The sequence below is a fragment of the Marmota monax genome, unplaced genomic scaffold (genome assembly GCF_021218885.2).
Source record: "Marmota monax isolate L192 unplaced genomic scaffold, Marmota_monax_Labrador192_F-V1.1 WCK01_AAM20220418_F8-fsc00067, whole genome shotgun sequence".
NCBI classification, from domain to species: Eukaryota; Metazoa; Chordata; class Mammalia; order Rodentia; family Sciuridae; genus Marmota; species Marmota monax.
Window position 1 is genome coordinate 8,569,748 of NW_026695065.1, and position 24,184 is coordinate 8,593,931.

Consider the following 24,184-nt stretch of genomic DNA (forward strand, 5'->3'; position numbering starts at 1 on the left):
GAAGGAATAATTGTCAATAGCATTGTGCTACAGACAGGTGAAGGAAAATGCAGATGAATGGACTAAAATTCTAATGCTTGAAGTAGTATTGATTTAGAATAAGCCTATTCATAGAGTCATCATGGAACATACCCTGTATTCAATAGAATTTTACTCTGTATCAATAGGGAAAAGAAAAGATGATTTATATGGTATAAAATTTTATGCTTACAGAAATTGTATTTTTATAATCTAATTTTATAATCTGTAAGAAAGTATTCACTATTGGAGTATATTTCCAAAGGTAATAAAATAAACCTGAAAGAGAATCTTTTAGAAATAATGTGTGCAAATTCTGCCTTGGTCTTGAGATTTTGCTATTTATGGTTATTGTATTTGTGACTAGTGTTCAGAATAGGATAAAATAGAGCATCTCAGAATGAGATTGTAATGCGGCTGGTCAGAAGAGCATCTTCTAAGGAAGGATTTTTCACTTCAAGTCAATGTCTGATTTTATGTAGTCAACACTGGAGCTCTCAGGGCTGCTAAATGTCAGTTTATGTACAATTTAACAATGTAAGCATACATATTATCCTTTTCCCTCAATTTCCTTAAAAACACAAAGCCATCTCTGGAACCTGTTCACAATTAGATCCATAGTAAAAGAATATATTGAAAAGGTAGAGTTTGTAAACTATTTATTTCCCCATACAAATAGGTGTGTATAGGAATGAATGGCATGTTTATACATCTATAAACCCTCATAAAATTTTTACTCAGCAAAAGAATCATTGTGTATTTATTTCATGACTGTGTAGTATTGAGAAAACTAATACAGAGGTAGATGAGATGGCATTCTCTGCCATTCTGGTACTATCTTCTTGGAAAGATGAGACTGAAGTTATAGTGAATTGGTATGAAGCTGGCTATAATTAACAGTTGAATTGTACAAGCTAAGTTTGTGCTATTGGAGTCCAGATGAGAGAGAGACATGTAAAGGCTAGAAGGATTGGGGAAGTGGGATTTTAGTTGGGCTTAGAAGGATGGATAGTCTTTAATAGAGGGGAAGAAAAAAGAAGAGTGGGCACATAAGCAAAAATCTAAAATAAGTGTGTGTTGTGGAACAGTTATGAAGTGAACCTAGCTAGATTCAAGGATGGGTAGTAGAGAATAAGAGAAAATATGATAGATGAAATAGGATTTATGGAAAAACAAACAACAATAACCAAAAATACCCAGAAAATGTGTATTCTATAGAGTTCCCCTTTACTTTCTTAGCTGCCACAAATTTTAGAGCCAAATTTATTACACACATAGATTCTAATCTCCCTGAGCTACTTCCTTAGCATGAATCTGTTCACTTTTATCTTCATATGTCTTATCTTGCAGAAAATTTTAATCTACGAGCCCTCTGAAGTCATTTTGAAAGTTAACTTGTTAAATTTTTCATTGCCACTTTGTCTTTTTTTTCACCACTTCAAATTAGGGGTGAGCCAGGTTCATCCTATTTTAAATCACCAATAGCCTTTTGAGCTAAGGGAGTAAGGTCTCTTTCAGAAGCCTACTCGGAAAGGCAGGGTGACAGATCCCTTGAAGGGAAGAAGGCGTGAGTCTAATGACTAGTCTAGCCAGTGCACTGCTTCTCAAATTTTATGAATAATAAAAGGGATCTGTGGATCCATTTTAGTGGGAACTTCACTCTTTGGAATCCACAGTAATTGAATTAAAACTATTTCTAATATATTGTGACTTAAATTTCAATAAATATAAAAGCAGGCACAAACTCCATATGCTTTCATGATTTTAATAAAACTATAAAACAGAACAACAAAATTATCATTCATTTAATATGCCCACTGATGCTATATTTAATAATAGAAAGATTTGACTTCAGATCCAGTTATACATTTTTGCCTCATTGATATTAATACAGAGAATCTCTGCTATATAACTAAGCCAGACAAAATGGCACCCATAACTTTGAGGGTTTGTGACAGAACTCAGGGTCATCAGACTCCACACTGAGTGAAAACTCTGGCAGTGAGCAAACCTCAAATTCCAGTTTTCATTGGTCTCAACTGAGTAAGTTTGTAAAGTTGTCTTGCTCACATGAAGATAAGGCTAGGATTGAAATCTGCATAACATGAGATAACCCATTTATATTATTGGAATCTGGAGTACAAAGGTTGTTTTGTGCATATTTTCCACTCAGTTTACAATTGATAAACAGCTGTAAGGGGACCCAGAGCAATTACATTCTCATAATACATTGGCACACATCATGAAGATGGTACTGGCTGCCATGTCACAGTTTCTCTGTCATATGTGCAACTCACCTGTGCTGTTATGTGAGTTAGTGTCACACCCTGTGATGACTCAATTGCAAAAAAAAAATTGTCTATTCAAATTATTGTGGAACCTTAATTAGTACAATACACCATAAAGTTACTTGGCTGTCAGATAACACAAAAACAAATGAATGTACATGTAGACCTTGCCATATATTAATGATCAATGCACTAGTTACTTAGAAAGTGATGATACAGAATATGCCTATGTCAACAGTTTTTACTGCCCCATGAAAATGAAAACACAAAACTTTAAGTATATCTTACTTTAAGAAATAAGCACATGGTGAGCTTCATTGGATTTTTTTCATGTGAAATTTGCCACAACATTAGGAATTACATAAAATAATTAATGGTTTCTTTTAGAACAGAAACTTCCTCTGGACACTTTAAGAAATAAAATGAGCTTCACTTCTTTCTGTGTGTCTGTTCATCCTTTTCTATTTTTCTGTAACTGGCTTATTACCCAATTGAACAGTGCCTTTTTATCATGAATTATATAATTAGTTACTAGCCAACCTATGAATTGGCTGCCCCTGGGGGGCAGATATCCATCATGGTATAATCAGTGGCCACTGATAGGTGGGAGGAGAGCCAATTTAGTACTGCTACCTACGTAAACAAATAAATGACAACAACAAAAACATTTGAGCAGGATGGTTTTAGTGAGACGTGGGTTGGGACTGTCAGGCACAATGCCCTGAGGTAACTGTTATGTCTCTAAAAAATATCATCTCTTTCAGGGTCACAGGAAATGCAAGTGTAAGTTATATTCATTGCCTCCACTTATTCCTCAACCTTCTGCAGTCTGGCTTCTGCTCCCCTTATTTCACTGAAATTGCTCTCATTAAGGTCTCTAATGACCTCCATATTTCTAAATCTGATGGTTTTCTGTCTTTATTTTACTGCATCTTTCTACAATATGTGATATTATTGCTTATGCCACTTTTCAAAATATCTGCTCCCTTGGATTCCATAACATGCACTCTCATGGCTCTTTTTGTATGTCTCTGAATACTTGCTGTTTCCTTTGTGGACTCCCGGTGCTATGCTCATCTTTTAAATATCAGTATTTCCCAGGATTTGATTATCAGCTCACTGCTCTTCTCACTCTCCATACTTTCCAAAGTCATGTTTTCAATTACAAAATATGTGATGATTCTCCCAAATCACTTTTATTCTTTCCAGGCCACTCCCCTGGCCATCAGCCTTTTAATATTTAACAGCCTGTTGATTGGCTCCACCTTAATGTGTTAAAGGTAACTGTTCATTTTCTGTGCTCCTGAAGAGTGTACCCTAATGATAGCACTTACCGTCTTATTGTCTTTGTATGCTACCCCTATTTGAATGACAGCATCTTGATTCATCCTAGTATTAAAGGATGTAATCTAGGTCATCAAACATACTGAGAACTATAGAGCAGAGTACAAAGGTGGCCAAGACATATCTTCATCAGACTATTAAACCAAAAGACCACAGTCACTACATAGTACCTGCCTTGAAAGAAAAGACTGACTCATTATCTCTGTATCCCTCTAGTAGTATACTAGGCACATAGTTAGTGTTCAAGAAATAAATCATAGGCCTGTTTTTGGACAGAGAGAACTATGCCCAACGTGGGAATAGACTCTGCTTATGATGGCAAGACTCTCCCCTCTTTCCACTGAACAGGCTACTCAGGAAACCAAATTAAAGGTCAGCAGGTTGCCTGGTAAATCTGCTGTACTAAGGAAGAAAAAAAAAAAAAAAACAAGTGACTGGTTTTACTAGATGCATCATTCAAGCCAGACCAGAATCTCTAGAAATAATCTCTTTCTACCCTAAGGGACAAATCTGTCCAGACAACTGGAATCCTAGAGTGAAGAAGTAATATAAAGCAGTCTGGCAACATTGCTATATCCACTGGATGACAATAAGAAAAATAAATAAATTGTTATAAAAGATTTTCATTGCTTCTCAAAGGCATAAAAATTACCCCAGCCCATGATGACTTGGGAAATAAATAAAGTCAAAATCTTGATAAATTCCGATTTCCTGACTAATCTTAATTAAGTCTTTGTTTTTCTAGACTAATCTAAAAGAGATTTTTTAAACATCTGTTTGCATCTTATCTCATTGTCCCAGAAGTAACTAAAAAAATGTCATAATGCCATGAGGTGGTCTTAGAATTTAAAAAGCGTAATAAGATCTTGATGCTAGAATCTTTGGAATTTGATTCTTATATAAATTATGTAATAAAATATAAATATCTTATGTAAGTTTTATATAATTATCTAAATGCTATAATTATTATATAATATAAATGTTAAAAATATAAACTTTTATTCTGTATTAGGTTCCATTCTAGCCCATTTACATTATTTAATTCTTGGGACAACCCCATTAGATAGGCCTTTAATATTATTTCATGTTCACAAAGGGGAATTTAAATTTAGGAAAACAATGCTAATAGGTGGCAGAAAAATGAACAATATGTACCCCTCATGGCTACTACAAACTTTGACCTATGCCTAACACTAATCAGTGGATATTCATTATAAGCAGAGACAGCTTTTTGCTTGAAGTTTATTGACTGATGTGTTTGTATGTGTGCAGCTTACTTTAAACCTATTAAAAGATTAATATGGGCCAGGTACTAAATTATGTTATTTAGTCCTATTAATACCCTATAGTGTATGTACTATTATTAAAAATCTCCATTTTGCAAATGAGGAAATTGATGTTTAGAAAGGTTCATTTTGCAAATAAATAAATGTGAGACTGGCCTAATGAGTTAGAAAAAATGTGTCTAGTAGTGTACCTTAATAAGTTCAAAGACTACATATAACAATTGGCTTTACTTTGTCATAAATTGCACCAGTATAAATGGTGGTAAGAGAAAGAAGAATGCTTAGTGCCATAATTCTTCCCACCACTCCCACACACCACCACCTGCACTATATAGGGAAAAGTATGCCTTGTGGAAAATAGATCCATATCATTTACTATCAAAGGATAGTTGGTTCATTCCTCTTTTAATTTGTTATTTTTAGGCAATGTGTTGCAAAGCAGTTTTAAAGTCTGATGTGATTTTATCATTGAAGTAAAGCTTTCTCTCAAAAGATGATATAATGACATACTTCCATATCTTTTTGGATTTTTACTCATATTTGTGAAATGAGTGAATCTTTTGAAGACAGTCACTTTTTTATGACTTGAACTTTTAGAATTTAGAATCTAACAATATGTGAGATATCTTCATAAATGATAATAGCATGGGAAGACACATTTACTTATGTTCTAATACTTGTCTTTACCATCAGAGAACATTCTGTAGCCCTTACTGAAGCAGGGAAAAGAAATGGCACCTATTTTCTGTTCTTTTTGTTCCTTTCCATTATGATGTACTTAGTGATTGTATAATCAACCAGGAATTAATTCAGAGATTATTGACTGCTCTTTTTAAAAAAAATGAAAACAGTATGTGCTTTATAGCTGAGGACTGAGAACTTAAGACCTTGTCTATATTTCTCCCCTAACTTGGCAAATTGATCATGCTTAAATGCCCCAAATACAGATGTTTAGGGAAAAGTAAAAACAATTGTAATTTCTCCATTAAGACAAGAGCCAGTTTTTTGGGTGTATATCCTTTCAAGCTTTTCAGAATTATATTTTAAGTTATAATTTAAAAAATAATAATATGATATTCTCTTTTATAACTTGCATTTCTCACTTTATAATGTGGATCTCTTTCTATCCAGACACACAGATCCATATAACAATTTAGATGGACTGCATAGTATCTCAGTTTATGTAGGTTCCATATTGCATCTAATCCCATAATGATATGTAAGCTGTTTGTGATTTTGCTTGTACAAAAATGCTGCAAAGAACATTGGAAGAATGGCTATTCACATTTATACATTTTTCTGATGTTGTGGGGACTGGCTTTGTTCCAATAGACTTTAACAATCTGGAATGATTCTTTGAGACTTCTTATATGAGAGGTAAGTTACTAGTTGCAGCCATTTTTATTAGGCTGTAGCCTGGGCCTGGCACTCAGGTTTTGTATGGGTTGTATTAGACACTAAAATTACAAAGGAACTTCTGTCAGTTATGAATATGAAATTGAGAAGCCATGTTTTAACTCTGTCCTAATTGCTCACATTTAAAACAACTGCTGACTGGCTCCTACCTTAAGGGAGAGTTTAGATTTTTAAACAATGGCACTGGCAGCTGCTAAAGTGTCTGGAATATTAACCACACAGGTTGCCTTTGTCCATACAACTGGTTAAGTAATTAAGCACAGACTAGCATGGGTAACACTACTAATGGGAAGCACCTGTTTATAGACTCTTGCATTGTAAGTGTAGGTTAAGTATCTTCTCTCCTCAAAAATCATAGGCACTGGCATATTTCAATAACCTGGTACATAGAGAGATGGAGGCATCATGCAGGGGAAGGACTGCCATCTCTGCCTTACTACTGAAGCCATTGAGTTTATTCCCTCTCCCCCCACCCTTCCTGGGGCTACTTAAGTTAGAGAGTTGGGCTGTCTGCTCTAAAACTTCCTTCATCAACAAAAAATAGAGGAAAGCAGCCCAAGAAATGGGTTGCACATGTTAAAAACAAAAAGTAGATAGGTAGACACTGAGCAATTCAGAAACAAAAGCAGATGACAAGTAAGTGTATTCTAGGTCAGCATATCAGCAACAAGGCTCAAGAAGATCACAAACAACTGCCACAGAAAATGACAGAGGACTGTCCATCGTATGATTGAAGTTAGAGAAATGGCTGATGCCTAGTGTTCTTAGTCATAAGGATTTGTGCCACACATGGAGTAGGAAGGCACAGAGATGACAGGTGGTGGTAATGAATTGACTCTCTAGCCCCAATGTCATTTGAAAGCTAGTTTATTCTGCACCCACATAAATGGCTGCTCATGCTCTCACCCTGCCAAGCACTCTTGGCCCAGGTCATTGTAATCTATGCCTTGATCAGCTCTTGTACTGTCATTCTTGATAGGGCCATCTAGACTTCAAAAACAGATCCTCACCAGATGATTTAAGGGATCCCCCTTTCTGCTGGGATTTATTTATTTGTTTGTTTGTTTCTTGGAGCAGAGCTGCTGTCCTCCATATAAATGCTTCAAGACTGTTTATAAAAATATAATTGAAATTAAAATCACCTGCATATGGAAACATCCACCTTTATCTTAGTCCTTGCAACTACAAATCTGGCCAGTGCATTTCCTTTCATTAAATTATTTTCTTCTTAGGGAAAAAGTAAAAGATGTACAGGCTTTCTGATTCATCCTTATTCATTCATTGTTTTTCATGCCTCCCCAAAAAGAAAAATTTGGTAATTGAATGGTCAACAATATAAGGAACTAAAACTCACTTTTTCCTACTAAGTAAAAACTGACAGCTAAATTTTTCTTCTTGTTGAAGTGCCAACTATCCTTTTTTTTTGGGGGGGGATACCAGATGCTTAACTACTGAGCAACATCTCCAGCCCTTTTTAATATTTTATTTAGAGACAAGGTCTTGCTGAATTTCTTAGGGCCTCAATAAGTTGCTGAGACTGACTTTGAACTCAAAATCCTCTTGCCTAAGTCTCTTGAGCGCTGGGGTTACAGACATGTGCCACAGTGGCTGGCTCCACCTATCTTTTTTTTAAATTTTTTTTTAGTTGTAGTTTGACCCGATACTTTTATTTCTTTATTTTTATGTGGTGCTGAGGATTGAACCCAGTGCCTCACATGTGCAGGGCAGGCGCTCTGTCACTGAGCCACAACCCCAGCCCCTCCACCTATCTTTTAAAGCCTAATCATGATGTAGTTTTCCATGACCCAGATTTCCTGCACTTAATTTCCTGCACATAGTTCTCTACTATGAACCTCTACTGTACTTAGAATCTAATAAATGCTACAAAAGACACATAGTTACATTTCATATAATAATTTTTGGTACATTTATCTTTTCCACTTTAATAATATGAGTGCCTGTTATATTCCCTGCAGATAGATAGTTTATGCCAAAACAATTTGTAATGGATGGATGATGGAAGTGTTTCTTTGTATTAATGGCAAAATATATTCCCTCCATGTAAGCAGCCTAGTTGAAGGTGAACTCAAGGATCAGTTCCTGATTCATTACTAATGACTGGATGATTACTTAATCAACAGTTTCTAAGAAACTGCTATGTATAAGCCACTATGATAGACATCTTGAACAGTGCTGTTACAGTTTGTGTCATTTCTGCTGGTTTGCTCTTCAACATCAGTTTCACTTATATAAATTCCTTGGGAGCTTTTCCCACTATTTTCTAACACTCTTCATATTTTTATTTGTCACCATTTTCTGTATTTTCCAGGTATGCAGGTGTCCACATCAGACTTTCAAACTCAGAGAAAGTTTTGTTTTAGGGCCCAGTTGTACTCTCTAGTAAGGAAACAAACAATGCATGGCTTATGTACAAAACCAAGGATGTTAAAAAAAAAGATCTATTCACTAGCTTTGACATTGAGTCTAAAGATAATCAATTGGAAGGTCTATGGGAATTGAAATTCTGAACAATATACTGATTTTATTTTTTTCTGCACCATATTTTTCTAAAATACTTGGAAATACTCAAGTTATCAATTATGTAAATGCTAGTCATTTAAAATCCCAAGAGGTTGGTTGGACACATTATAAAAATATATTTTTGTGATAGATAAAAGTAAGTATTGCATATTTTCTCCATTCATAGCTTAATATGGATTAAGTTTTTAATGCCTTGAAGTAATATTATTGTACTATGTGATTTTACTTTTATCACATATTTCCATCTTCCTAAAGTTACTATAATTGAGTTTGTTTGATAATGTACCTTTATATTACTATGAGTCTTGATAGTTTGCAAAATATGAGGTTCATAATAGAGATAGAGAGTAGAGTTACTACCTGGCAGAAAGGATAAGAAGAAAGTGAAATATACAAAAGTGATTTAATCTCTCTACAGCAGTTTTGTAAAATATAATTTGTTTTTCCCCTAGCACAGCAGAGTTTCATGCTGATAACAAGCTACTGAATTAATAAATCCATTGCAACTATTGAGACTTTTCCTTTAATAACATAACGAATGCTGAGCATTAAGGAAAGGCATTCTTTGTACAGATGTTACCCCAAGCAGATCTACTACATCCCTAAGCATAGGAAAAATACCACCATCATACCCTCAGCAATATCAATGTGAAAATAATTTGTGCATCTCAATTAGAATACTGTATTTTCCACACAAAAGCATGCTGTTTCCTGGAACACATTTGCTTATTTTCCAATTGGAAAGACATTTAGGGGTCTATTTTGTTATCATTACATGTGCTTAACTCCAATTACAGTTAATGGGAGTTGTGTGTCTATAGTCACAGTAGCGTCTGAACTATTTTAACATTATTGCTTTCCATTACCATCATCGTTAAAATAACTTTCCTCTCTTCTGCCAACCTGAAATACCACAGTAATCTGGGTTTCTGTTTTCTTTGCATGGATTTATTTGCATGTAATGAAGGACATAGATTACACAACATGGCCTGTTTCAAGTTTTAAAAACATTACAATGTCATGGAGATTAGCATAGGGCTAGAAGTATTTAATTGTTAACTGAAGGTAATTGATTGGCTCTCAGCCATGCATTTTTGCATAGCACCCTGTGTATACAATTCCATAGGAATGAAACAGTTCAATGTGGTTTAATATCTATGGTACCTAGTAGAAGCTCAAAATGTAAATTTATTATAAAATCTATGAGAAAATAAGTTTTACAAATTAGAAGCACTAGAATCTATCATCAGCTAACGAAATTATACACTTAATTTCAGTTATTTGAATCTTTGACACGACAAAAACAAAGAGAGTAAATGTATTATAAAATGTCTAGGTGAGTGGGTGTGATGGCTCTTGCTTGTAATCCTAGCTAGTTGGGAGGCTAAGGCAGGATGATCACAAGTGCAAGGCTACCCTGACAAATTTAGTGAGACCCTGTCCCAAAATTAAAAAAAAAAAAAAGTGGGGGGGTGGATGGAACTGGAGACATTGCTCAATGGTAGACTGTCTCAGATTTCAGTTCCCAGTGATGGAAAAAAAATGTCTAAGTGTAATTGGGGATACTCTAGGTTAGTGCTGGAATCTGCTGTATTTCTAAAAGAAAATGGCTAGCTGTCAGAAAAGTTGACCAAAAAATAGGTATGAAGGCTTGTTCAGTTTTCAAGAAAATGAGGAACAATCTGAAAAACATCATTAGGGATCTTAGCATCACTTAACTCATTGGCTTTCAGAGGCAACTGCCTACTTTTTGCTAGGAGGAGCCTAGGACCCATTGTATATGTTTTTCATGTTGTACTGGTTTTTAGTTGTTTTGTGATTATAATGTGATGTAGAACACCAAAGTGTACCCCCAAAATATTTGTTTTAAGTGAAAATATAAGTGATACAGGTTTAATTACACCAGATATTAAAACATATTATGAGGCTCAAATGATGAGATAAGAAGGTATTGGCACAAAATTGCAGAAAAATATCAATGTTAACAGAACAGAAACCCTAGTATAGATACTTTAATATATGATAAAAATATATTATGAATCAGTATAGGAATTCATGATGATTCAACAAATAATGCATGTCCTCTTTGTGAGGAAAAAGAAGAAATAAAACAGTGTGAAGACTTATTTGATAAGGCACTATAAAACAAAATAAAACAGAAAAAATAAAACACAGATCATCTAAATTATTAAATATAAAAAATCAGGGCTGGGGATGTGGCTCAAGAGGTAGCGCACTTGCCTGGCATGCGTGCGGCCCGGGTTCGATCCTCAGCACCACATACAAACAAAAAGGTTGTGTCTGCCGAGAACTAAAAAATAAATATTAAAATTCTCTCTCTCTCTCTCTCTCCCTCTCTCTCTCTCTCTCTTTTAAAAAAAAATCAAACCTTAAGGGGCAAGAAAACATGTGATTGAGTGTTTATCAGTGTCTATGGCTAGAGACTTTCTAAGCTTATAAAGAAAGGAAAAAATCACAATATAAATGATGGATAGATTTAGTAACATAAAAATGGTAAAAATGAAACCATATGTTCCTTAAAGCTTACAACACAAAATAGGTTATCAACAAACTAAGGAAAATATTTCTAATATTTTAATTGATTACTGTCATTAATTATTTAATGTTCAAAGCCAAAACAAAAATAACAGGCAAAGGAAATGGTCAGCATATAAAGGACGAATAAGTGGACAATAACATGAAAAAAATCTGCCTCTCTAGTATTTGAAGAAATGCCAAAATCATGAATCATGTTGTTTTTACTTTTTAAATCAGCACATATTAAAAAGAATAATACTTAATGAGATTAGACAAATTTATATACTGACAATTGGATTTAAATTAGTAAAACTACTCTAGGGTACAATTTGCACCTAATTTTTCACACCACAACAATGCCATCTACATATACGACACATGTATAGATGTAACTATGAGGATATTCATTAGTATGCTATTTATACCAGCAAGATATTGGAAGCAACTTGAATACTTAAATGCCCTGAAGTAGATAAATGGTTAACCAAATTGTGGTCTATTTATGTAAAAAAAAAAAGAAGAAGAGTATATGCCATTAGAGATCATATTTGTGGGCTGGGGATGTGGCTCAAGCGGTAACGCACTCGCCTGGCGTGCCTGGGGCGCTGGGTTTGATCCTCAGCACCACATAAAAATAAAATAAAGATGTTGTATCCACCGAAAACTAAAAAGTAAATATTAAAAAATTATCTCTCTCTCTTTAAAAAAGAGATCATATTTGTAATATAATAATCTAGAAGTTTAATGACATATAAAATTTCTGTGCTAAAATATTTAATGAAAAAGTAGAATGCCAATTTGTATAAATAGTTTGAGTTCAAGCTTTTTTAAAGACTGTATTCTGGTAACAGTGAGGAGAAAGAATCTGGTCAACTGATAGAGAAAGGTCCTCTATCAAGAGATTAGGCCCAAGCCTAATTTGGTTACCATAGGCCACTCATTTCTAGTGAGGTGAGAAACTTTAATCCAATTTAGGATCCCTAAAATCACAGAGAAAACCATAAACAGTTTTGAACACAGGGAGGGCGAATGTAAGTTCACACGATGATTTCAATATAACTGTCTAAAATAAGTTATTTTTCTCTCACTACTGTTTTGGGATACAAATAGCTACTTTAGTGAACATTTCTGGAAGCAATAACTTTCCTTGGTTTCCTTAGCCTAAGCTGCATAGACCCAGACCTTCATTTGCTATGTTTGCTGGAAACAGTGCCTACACTGAAGGTTTCTTTTACTTTGTTTTCTAGACAACTAATTTGCATTAAGATGGGATATTTTGAAATAGTGAGGTATGTACTGGGCATACACTTGGTTTAATGTTATCCTACTGTGAGGGATTAATATGTTTGATTAGGGCAACATTGATACAACTGTTTTTGAAGCAGAAGGGAAACGGTCTCTCCTTAGACAACAAGAGACAGACACCTAACTTTGAGGGGAATGAATAATGAATGTGGTCCTTTTTTATTGGAATTTTTCAGTTCCAACTTGATCTCATGCAGTGTGCAAAGACACAGCCTTGTACTTTGGCATACACTCCTTTTGTTATAGGATTAGTGACACACTCCCAGGTTACATACTGTAGGTTTGAGTCTTCTAGACTATCTCATGTTATGTAATGTGCAGGCCTTATCTGGGCTGTGCTTATTCCTCAGTTCACTTGACAAAGTTTTAGGAAGAAGGAAATTAATGATATAGATTTAGGGATGGATCTAAAACTTAGTGACATTCAGTTATTTCATGGATGATGTGCTTTGTACATAGTTGCTGAATAAATGATTGCATGAGTGAATTCTAGAGCAATACAATAATGGGATTAATCCATTCACTTGAAAACTCAGTTGGGAAGATTTTTGAGATGAATGCCAAATCAATTTATGCTCAGGAAAGTCATAAAGCATAAAGCTTCTTCTCTTATGACAGCAGGGAAAGCCTTGGCATCACTTTGTGCTGGTTAACCTGATATTCATAAGGTGCTGAACCATAGTTAAGATGAGCCATGTATTTTATATTCCCTTTGGATGAAAGATTTGAATATTGGTTTTGGCCATCTTTGCTCCATAGGATGCACATTTTCATATACCTATATCCTTCTTTTCAACTTCATTCTTTGATCAGATCAATCTCCACAGTATCAGAATCTGTTCACCTTCACCTGGGGCATTTCAGAGACAAGTCTTTGATGACCAAAGAGAATCTGTTAGGGTGTTCTTACCAAACTATGGTGGAGTTTTCCTCTATCTCATTGCAGTGTCCCCAACAAGTACATACAAACAAGTTCCATGCACTCCCATCTCTTTCCCTTTGATTTCCAAAATTATAAGAGGCAGATTGGGAGGAGATGCCACTACTTGTTAACAACTCCCCACCCAGTATCATTTCAGGTAAATACATGTGTTTTAACCCACTCACTTTTGGGATGAAAGGCCTCTATTTTTGTCATCGAAAGTACAGTAGCATCAATAGTGTTATAAGATGAAGACTAGTTAGAAAAGTGAATTTGGCTTATACTGGAGTTTATGGAGCTCTCAAATTATATCACATGGGCAGCTACCTCCTACACCTGTTTCCAAAAGAGAAATGCTATCACTCTCACAATCATTGTTTGTCACCTCTGACAACAATAATATCTAACATATGTTCTCATTATTATGATGACTACTTATGAGGGCCCTTAGTATTTAATACCATAAATGTAAAAGTCATATTTCAAACAGTTCATTCAGTGATATTTCAGTCTCTCATTCAAGACGACTCCAAGCATGAAAAGTTATCATCGTTAGATTGCTAGTTACCATTAGAACGTGGACAGATAGGGGAAAAGAAAGTTTATGTATATCTAAAAGCAACAAAGCATGTGTACACTTTATGATAGCCTCTAAATTCTACATGTCTTGATTTTATACAAGTCTAAAGTATAAATATATATTTTGCAACTAAATTAATTTTAACATAAACACAGAATTGGAAACACATCAAAAGATCTAGATAGCAATTTCTGACATTGTTTCCCCCATAGAAAAAGGTTGTAGGTTAACATTTTGAAAATGTAAGTGGTGACCTTTACAGAATTGCTTCTTCATATAATTATCTCATTAACATAGGGACCTATTAGGTACCCAAAATGAAGGGGGAGAAAATCTAAAATAATTTTTCATGTGTACCAAAATCTGGATGTTTCAGTGATCTTTTTGGTGTGACTGAAAGACGTGCCTAGAACAATAGTAGAGGAGGAAAAGTTTATCTGGGGACTGGTGGTTTTAGAGGTCTCAGTCCACAGATAGCTGGCTCTGTTCCTCAGGGCTCAAAGTGAGGCAGAACAACATGGCAGAAGGGTATGACAGAGGAAAGCAGCTCATATGATGTTCAGAAAGCAGAGAAAGGCTCCACTCACCAGATACCAAATGTATACCCCAAAGGCCATGCCCCAGGGACCCACCTCCTCTAGCTATACCCTACCTGCCTTCAGTTTCCACTCAGTAAATCCCATCAGGGGCTTAATGTATAGATTAGGTTAGGACTCAATCATTTCTCCTCTAAAACTTGCATTGTCTCACACATGAGCTTTTGGGGACACCACATATCCAACCATAACACTGGATTGGGGTCCTGAACCAAAGTTTAGCCTGTCTTCCAAAAGCTTCAGTGTCCTTTCTTCAGTGTGCTTTCACTCCAAAGTTCATTTTCTCACACCAAATGCTACTGATAATTTGCAAGTTGATGTGAATTCTCACATCCTATCATATAATGCTGTGGGGCTAAGTTTTTAGAGGTGGTACTCATGTTGGATCCATTGAGTGGTAAGCAATGGAATGGATATTTATGGCACCAAGGCACAAGCCTTTTCTCAAGCTGGCACAAAACTGTAAGCATGCTAGATCTGATGGCTTTAACACTGAACTCTTAAATGTTAGCGATGCAATGGGAACCATTGTATTGTTATCTCATTTTGAAGTATTTTCTAAGAAGCCCCAAACCAATGTGTATGCAAACCAGTGACTTCTAAGTAATAAATCCTTTATCCAGGAATGGTATCTTCACATTTTTAGCTGAATTGTGAAACATATCACAAACTAAATAATAGATTTTTTTCAATGATATCATCAAAAGGATATCCCAATAATCCATCATTCAGATATATCTCTGAGTGGAGAAAATGACTTTTGTTTTCTCACCTCTCTGAGATATAGTTGCATTATGAAGCTCTGGGTGGGCTTTAAGCTTATGGATAGTTGGCTCAATGTATTCACAAGGAGCATTAATGAGGTGAGGATCATGGGGGCCAGTTAGGTTTACTCTGGGTATTGATCAAAAACTCCAGGAATCAGTCAAGAGGTGCTAGCACAGATGAGAAAGGCACTATGGCCAACCCTCAGCACTTTTCAGTCCTTCCTTCCCATGTAACAGGCAGGATATATTGGTTGGGTATCACCATCTCAGGGAAGAAATGAGTAGCAGCTTGGGAGGCCCCAACATGTACTTCTGGACAAAGCTGACCTGACATTTAGGTATTAACTTTGCATTATAATCCCCCATCACACCATTGATTTGCTGTGTAACCTCCATCACTAAAGCAGAGATAATAGGATAGAATGAAATGGGCTTACCTCCCGGGGATGTTGTGTGAATTAGCAAATTAACGAGTGGAAAGTGTTAGCATTTATGTAAGTGTTGGTGCTTGTCATTATTTCTAGGGACCCAGTCTCATTCTAAATGGAGAATCTAAGTATATTATGCTTTTGTCAAAAAGGGATTTTCACCCACATCAATTGCATTTAAGCTGAGCATAAAACAGAGGTGATAATAACATAGCAGTGATCATCACAAAGCAGAGCTGTAAACCTTTTTTTCTATTAAAATGAAAACTATTTTCAGCAACTTTCAATGCTTTTAAACTTTGCTTTCCAAGCTTTGTGCCAACAGTCATCTTTACAGTGATTATTCTTCCTGTGATGGGTAAGAGGAATGGGATCTATTCTAGGTCCCATTCATTATTCATTCCCATAATGACTATATAATGTATTGAATTTGTTTACATCATACAATCAGGCCAACTCGGTAGCCGGTTTGATTGCCACATATTGCAATCACTGTGAAAAATAAAAACTCTTTTCTGCTCTGCCCACGCTGGTGTCCTCTAGAGGTAGCCAACATACAAATTGAAAACTCATAGGGAATTGAAGTGCTTTCCAACAAAAGGCACTGTACATAGATCCTTTCAATTTAACATTTTTACCAAGGAATTTTGTTGTCGCCTGCTATTTCCAAGGGGACTGTGCTTGAGAGAATTCTTCCATTTCTTTTATCACTCTGACTTTGCTTACCAAGAAAAGTCATTTATTGCTGATTGTAGAACTCTTGAACTCAGCCTGGCAGCTGCAGCATGAACTCCTCAGATCTGGGCTCCTTGTTGCCTATTTACATATTCGTTTGAAGTGATTTTTCAGTACTGTTTGAAAACCTCTCTCAACCCGGTATCATGTAATAGCCAAGATCTAAGGCTCACCATGTTTTTGGTTCTTTTTCTCTTTGTCTTACAGATAACAGACGGGTACCTTTGGAAAGGTCACGCTCTCGCCACAATGGAGCTATCTCATCTAAGTGATTCCTGATGCCAAAGAATATGAAAAATATTTAAGTAAACAAAATCATATGTTTTCAGAAGAACAAAACATGCATTCAAGGGTCAGAGTGGATATAAGTGTATTTCTGCAAAGGTCAAGCTAAACTGGATGAATTGATGTGCATTTGTAGAACTATCACTAGACTCCTCCCACAATACCTATGTGACAGCTCACAGGACTAGAAATATTTGTTCCACTTTAGCGTAAAAATGTCTGTTCTTTGTTGTTGTGTGACCTGACTCTGAAGAGGGAATTGTAAAAAATTGAAGAGTTTTGAGACTTTCAAATATTTAAAATCCTAAATTTCTAGGTCACTCCCACTAAAAGAAAAAGAAGAAGAAAAAAAGAATAGACAGATCTATTCACTGTCTGCTTCCAATTTAATAGATAGCAAAGGAAAAGGCCAAGACAAAATGTGCATGCTAATGATTTGGAAAGGTGCTAATATTGCACACAGTGTAAGAGAAGCCATTTTGAAAACTCAAAAAAGTATAGCTCCATGTCAGTCAAGTTATTTAGAATCTTATCTCAAGTGAAAGCTGATGGATTCATCTGCTTTGGCTGAAATTAAATTTATCATTAGTCTAGCGTTTCAGCATGATATTGCAAGCACACATCATTGCTAAAAATAAACCAAAGTTTAACAGAATCAGTTAGGGAAAATGACTTCAACTTTATTTAAAGAGGTATTTTCTAATATGCATAGATGTCTACTTTATACAAATACTTTATATGACTATTTTTTGAGAAAAACTCCACATTTTAATGTTTGTGCTAGGGATGTACCTGAAAGTTCTATTATCTTTATTTAGATTTTAAAGGCAAATATTGATTCTTATTTGTGGTTTATTTCTTCTCTCTATTGCTTCTTTCTCCCTTGACCCCCTTGAAGGCAGGGAATGGAGTTCTAGAAGACCTGGGAGGAAAGAGATTTCTTTCTATAAAAGGCAGCAGAAAACTGTGTGAAAGGTCAACTGTTCTATCTTCCTTTCTACTCCCCTTTCCAATTCTGTTTTGGTGGTCTGAAGAAGAAAAAAAGAAATTCTATATATGTATATGTATATACATGTGTGTATATATTTGTATCTCTTGCTGCAGTAATTGCACATCCCAGTAACTAAGTGAACTTCTCAGTCATCATCATACTTACCTTATATTAACAAATTTAAACGTTGCTGCCACAACAACTCTGGGGAAAAAAACAAGGTCTATGTTTTTCTCAAATAGATGAAAGTTAAAGTTATACTTAACTTATCTGTTATTTTATGATATGCATTGAAATAATTGGTGTAACTTCTCTGGAGTGCAATTTGAAGACCAATTCATGCAGATGATTGTGATTACTGTAAAAGAGTTATTATATGTATATTTCTTATGTAGAAAGTCCTATTTCTATTCCTCCACTGCACATGATAGAGAAAGAACAAATGACTGGCTTGGCAAGTCACCATCTGAGATAAGTGACCAGTAGCTCACAGAATTCTTTATATAGATGTATAATAATTTACATGGTTGCCTTGTCCTCCAGTGCATTCTGGCTTGAGTATTATACTTCAAAATTCTCTGAAAGCTGCTATAATAGAGAAATCAAAGTCACAACATCTGAGATTTTTTCCACGTTTTCCTGACTGAAAACACACATGTGCACACATAAACATGTTTGAGGACACATCTGTTTTCACACACTATTTTTAACAACAGCAAAAGTTTAGGTCCTACTAATTTAGGTAAATAACTAATGTGTGCATTTTTGACTTTGCAAAGATTTTTTTCTGAAATCTTCATGGTATCACTTCTTTGAGTCTTTTGACTATAGAAAAAATTATTTTGAAGTGTCAACCTTGACTAAATTTTGGAGACATTTGCCATGCCATATTATCAAATTTGTCAAGGTAGAAATAGTGATGTGTATTGCCTTTTCCAGATGCAAACTTGCCTTATTTTCTAGTTTGTGAACAAGAATGAATGAAGTGCTATTCTTGATAAGTTATATATTTGTATTTACAGCAATCCACATGCTTTCACAAACATTAAAAAAAACCTTTCAGGGTCCAATAATTAAGTTAAAAGATTTACTTATCAGGTTTATAATGGTCCTGTTTTAGCCACTTGCATTTTTTATTTAGATTGAAAAGTACATAGTGACATTTTAGTATAAAACCAAATTATACTAAAATCTTTTGTTTCTTACTACCACACAGGAGAAGCACCAATTATACAGATTTTTTTCAGAATCTTAAAAAAATAGAAAACACATAAAATGTTAACTAATTATATTTGTTTCCTTTGGCTACTATAATAAATGACCACAAATTTGGTGGCTTAAAACAACAGAAATTGATTCTCTCATTGTTCTGAAATCTAGGGGTTCACAGGGTCATGCTCCCTCCAGAGGTTCTAGAGAATCCTTTCTTGTCTCTTCCAGCTTCTGATGGCTATTGACGTTCCTTGGCTCATGGCCACATTTCCACTCATCTTTGCAGCACCTTTTGTCTGTGTACCTAATCTCCCTCTGCCAGGATAATCTCTTCATCTCAAGAACTTTAAGTTAATTACATCTCTAAAACCCCTTTTCCAAATAAGGGAACATCTAGAGGTTCTGCCCTCTGTCCCCCACCCAAAATTGATGTCTTTCTCATGTGTAAAATATATTCACCCTATTCCAACATTCCTAAGTCTCAGCTGATTACAGTTTCAACTCTAAATAATTACAAATGTTCCTATTCCAGAAGGAGATAATGGAAAAGGGAGTCAGTCACCTGTCTTAATCATTTTCAAAAACTAACTAAATTCCCTTTAGGATTCAAGGCCTAGCAACAGTCCTCTCTGTCTCAGTGCCCCACCCTTTGGGTCTGAAGTTCTCCCCTCTTGGACCATGAACTGGGCCTCTGCCTCTGTGCCCATGGGTCACAATTCTGACTCTCCCCTCATTCTTGGCCCTCCAACTTTGCACTTGCAGCTTTTCCCTTGGTGCCATCCTCCTTTTATCTTGAAAATTGGCACATGTTTGTAGCTGAATAGTTTATATTTTCCTGTTTTTCTGCCTGTAGAATATTGTTAGTCTGACAGCCTTCTCTAATTTTGTCCTGTCTCTGCCCCTTGCAGGCCAAGCAAAGACGTTTCTGCTGATATAGCATTCTCAAAAACTTGGTAGAGCTCCCATATATCATGTTGATTCACACAATTAGAAAAGAGGGCCCTATTACATATCTTTCCTGGATAACTTTCTCTCTATTCCTGGTTTCTGCTGAGATGGTTGAGTAAATCCATGACTCAATGCCTGATCTCTTTAGCACTAGGCAAAGAATATCCAGCCACATCCTTAGCCTTGGCCCTATCTTCAGAGTACACTTTCCTAATATTGAATCTCCTAACTTTAGCCTCTTTTACATTCTGAATAGGCTTGGAATCTCTTAACTCATCAAGTACTGGTTCTTTTCCCACTTAACAGTCTTTCCTCCATTTTTCTTCCCTATTTTACTCTAGGCAGAGAAGAAACTATGCCATACCTCTAATGCTTCAATTACAACTCTCCTCAACCAAATATCCTAGTTTGTCACATGTTCCCCTTGCCACACAACTTTAGGTGGCAATTCATATAGGCTTTTTGCCAATATAGAACGAGCATTGCCTTGCTTACAATATCCAATAAAATGATCTTCATTTCATTGCAGGCCCTCACCAAAAATGCCTTTTAACACTCATATTTCCATCAATGGTCCAGTCTATGCTTTTTCTATCACATGCATCAAAATTCTTCCAGTCTATGCCCATTATTCAATTTCAAGGCCACTTTCACATTTTAAGATATTTGTTACAGCAATAGCCCATTTGCCTGTACTGATACCTGTATTAGATTTTTGTGGCTGCTATAACAAATTACCCCAAACATAGTGGTTTAAAATAGTATTCTCTTCCTGTTTTAGAGGCCAATGTCCAAAATTGAGTTATGTTCACTGTGGGAGAAATATGTTCCTTGCATCTTCTCATTTTTTGTGTCTGTTATCATTCCTTGGCTGCATCTCTTTCTGCTCTTTCTCCACATCATCTTCCCTTTAGTGCATCTAATCTACCTCTGCCTCTCTTGTATTAGGACATTTATAATGGAATTTGGGGCCATTCAGATTACCCATGATAATCTTATCTCTAAATCCTTAATTTAATCATATCATCCAAATTTAATTACATTTTCCAAACAAGCTAATTCACAGATTATAGGGATTAGGATGTGAACATATCCTCCTTTTTTGGAGGGGGCACCATTCAGCCACTACATTAGTCACTTACACTTTTAAAAATATATCTTTGGTGCTTGAGACAAATTTAAGGTTTTCTCTAAAAGCTATTATCTGTACAGGCTACTGCATGCTTTGTTAAGTGGACAAAGTGGTTATTCTAAACTTTGGTTGATACTTTAGCTAATATGGCCAATTAGCTTGAAAAAAATGGATCTCAACTCTGCGCTTGAGTGTATCTCTTCTGCCCCTTTTTTAAGAAGTCTTTGACCAAATGTCTTCTATGATTCATAATGCAGACACAAAACTACCTCTGATACAGAAGAGTTCCTTACACGCTTATTTTAGATATTGTGAATCCCTCAGCTGATGGGAGAGGTGAAAGCAAAGACAACATTAAATGAGTATTGAGGGAGATTGTGTCCATACCAAGCCACCATGAAGAACCATTTCAGTAGCAGTAAACTGTGCATTTGTGCTCTCATTTTGCCTCAGAATAAATGTCTGTATCTATGCAGGGCCATGAATGACTTGCAATCTTTATGTAATGCCTACTTTACTTATTCAATAAAGTTAAGATAAACATTAAATGTTGTGTTGCCTATGATAATTTAATTAAGGCTGAATGAAAAGACATGAGCTCTGGAGTGTCAAGAAAGATGTAATAACATTCTGTGAGAATCTATGACTGAACAGAAGTCCAAGAGTTGTTTTTATAAGTGCCTGAATGGTGGAGATCACAGGATCATATTCAAAGACTCACATACACTTGCAGGGATCATAAGGTTTCCTTTTAGTATTCTTTAGAGGTGTTTGTACAACCAAAAAATCTAGAAAAGTCAGAAGGGTGATTTACATGCTCCAGAGAAGCTGTTTCTATAGATTTTTTTTTGTCAAGTATGGCACTAAAGCAAATGGGCTTCAAATACTCAGAGGGGTAAATATCTGGAGAAATTAATTGAGGATTATGGGTTATTATTCTCTGGAGGACTTTGAAAAGAATCTTTCATCATGGGTGGGCTAGCTTGAAGAAGAAGGGTGTAATAACCAGGTCTGTAAATGACATGATCCAAAACCTGGCAACCCATTGTTTCCCTTGGAATGATTTGCTCCAGCAATCAAATACATCAGATTTTTCTCCTCACTGAAACCCAAACAGGCAATTTTTTAATAGAGAGTATGAAAACCATGATATACCCATAACTAGGGGAGTTGGAGCTTGATACCAAGAGTTCAAGGGGAAAATGGAAATATGAAAATTGATATATATGCAATGCATATAACATGCTATATAGTTTTGATTATAATAAAAAGAAAGCTATAGCCAAAGACCTCATTTAGAGACTGAATTTCCTTAGATGTCTAGAGTTCCAATAGCCACAAATAAAACATTATTACAGTGAGTGAACATTGCAGAGGAAACAACTTGCAAATACACAAATTATGCAAATCATAGCTTTGTTCCTACTTCTTAGAAATTAACCAGAGTTTGAACTTTAGCCATGATGATACTATATCTTGGCTAATACAGGCTTGGGTAATATTTTCATCTGTATCTTGGCAAATTGAGGTCCAGCCAATATTTTTACCTTTTAATGTTTATGAACTATCATTAATTATAATAATAATAAATAACATGAAACCTTCAACTTCTCTGCCTTACTAAAGCCTCTCCCACTCTCATCTCCCAGTGTGACTATTCTAATCACTAAGTGTCTATTCAGTGGAAACTACTGTTTTCGGAGGCCTGTGGTATTTCTAAAAAAAAAAAAAAAAAAAAATCACCGTTAGTTTCAAGAGGTAGAGTGGGACACAAGTATCAATGTTGACTTTTTGGATGGAATGGCATAAGAACGGAAATTGAAAAGGTAAGTAGATTTGGATATTTGATAATTGTATTCAGCCAGTCCATATTTATTATGTGCCTACTTGTGCCACATACAGTGCTACACTGTGAGAATATAGCACTGAACCTGATAGATGTGGTCCCTGTCCTCATGGAACTTCAATGTTTCTTAGGAGGGAAGCCATAAAGAGAGGTATAAACATGGAACTTCTTGGTGCATATACAGGGAAAGTTGAACAATTTGGTTTAACTAAAGTGTAAGATCCCTCCTAGGTTCATGTATGATTGAACAAATGGTGCATTTCCACATCATGTACAACCAGAGAATTAAATGTTGTACTCCATTTGTGTATGATGAGTTAAAATACATTCTGCTGTCATGTACAACTAAATAGAACAAATAAAAAATAATAAAAAAGTGTAAGATCCATGAAAAGCAGTGGTGGTTGCATGATTAGCACTTGATTCTATAACAGGGAAAATAAAGGATTTTGTGCAAAGAAATTATATGAAGGACTTAAGAAGGCCCTGTGTAGGACATATAGAGAAAGAAGAGGACACAGAAGGCCAATTTGGGGGGAAAAGCAGTGCAATAATACTTTTGAGAAAGAAGGTTTACATTATGGTAGCATCAAAGGGACAGATCCTGGTGAAATCTAAAGAACTGGCAACCAATTGGATGTTGAGGGCCTGGGAGAAAGGAGGAGTAAAATCTGACAACAAGGTTTCAGACTGGAATGACTGATGAGCTACCTTAATAGAACAATTGAATACAAGACTACCTTATCCTTTCCAAGGTGCCATAGATATGCACAGCTGCAATTCTGACACTTGGCATGATCCTATTATCTATACAGTTTGAATGGCTCATACAAGTCTTATGTACAAGTAGCAGCAAATCATGGAGACATAGAGCAGACAAGAGAACATGATTTCTGCTCAAGAATTTATTCAGTATTATTATAGTGATTATGGTAATGAGAATAAGGGTAAGTTCTCTAGGTTGCTTTCGTTCTCTGTCCTTCTCTTTTTTTTCCCCTTTGTTTTT

The 24,184-nt window shown here is 35.5% G+C and overlaps 1 protein-coding gene across 9 annotated transcripts in view; it reads left to right on the forward strand.

Annotated features, from left to right (window-relative positions):
• Diaph2 (diaphanous related formin 2) overlaps positions 1 to 21,880 on the forward strand; it is an 867,887-nt gene extending 846,007 nt beyond the window's left edge. For all 9 annotated transcript variants that reach the window (XM_046427818.2, XM_046427819.2, XM_046427820.2 and 6 more), the window contains one exon: positions 16,972 to 21,880. In XM_046427818.2, coding sequence (XP_046283774.1) covers positions 16,972 to 17,043 — 72 coding nt within the window. In that variant the 3' untranslated portion in view covers positions 17,044 to 21,880. The remainder of the gene's footprint in view (positions 1 to 16,971) is intronic.
• The last annotated feature ends 2,304 nt before the right edge of the window (positions 21,881 to 24,184 follow it).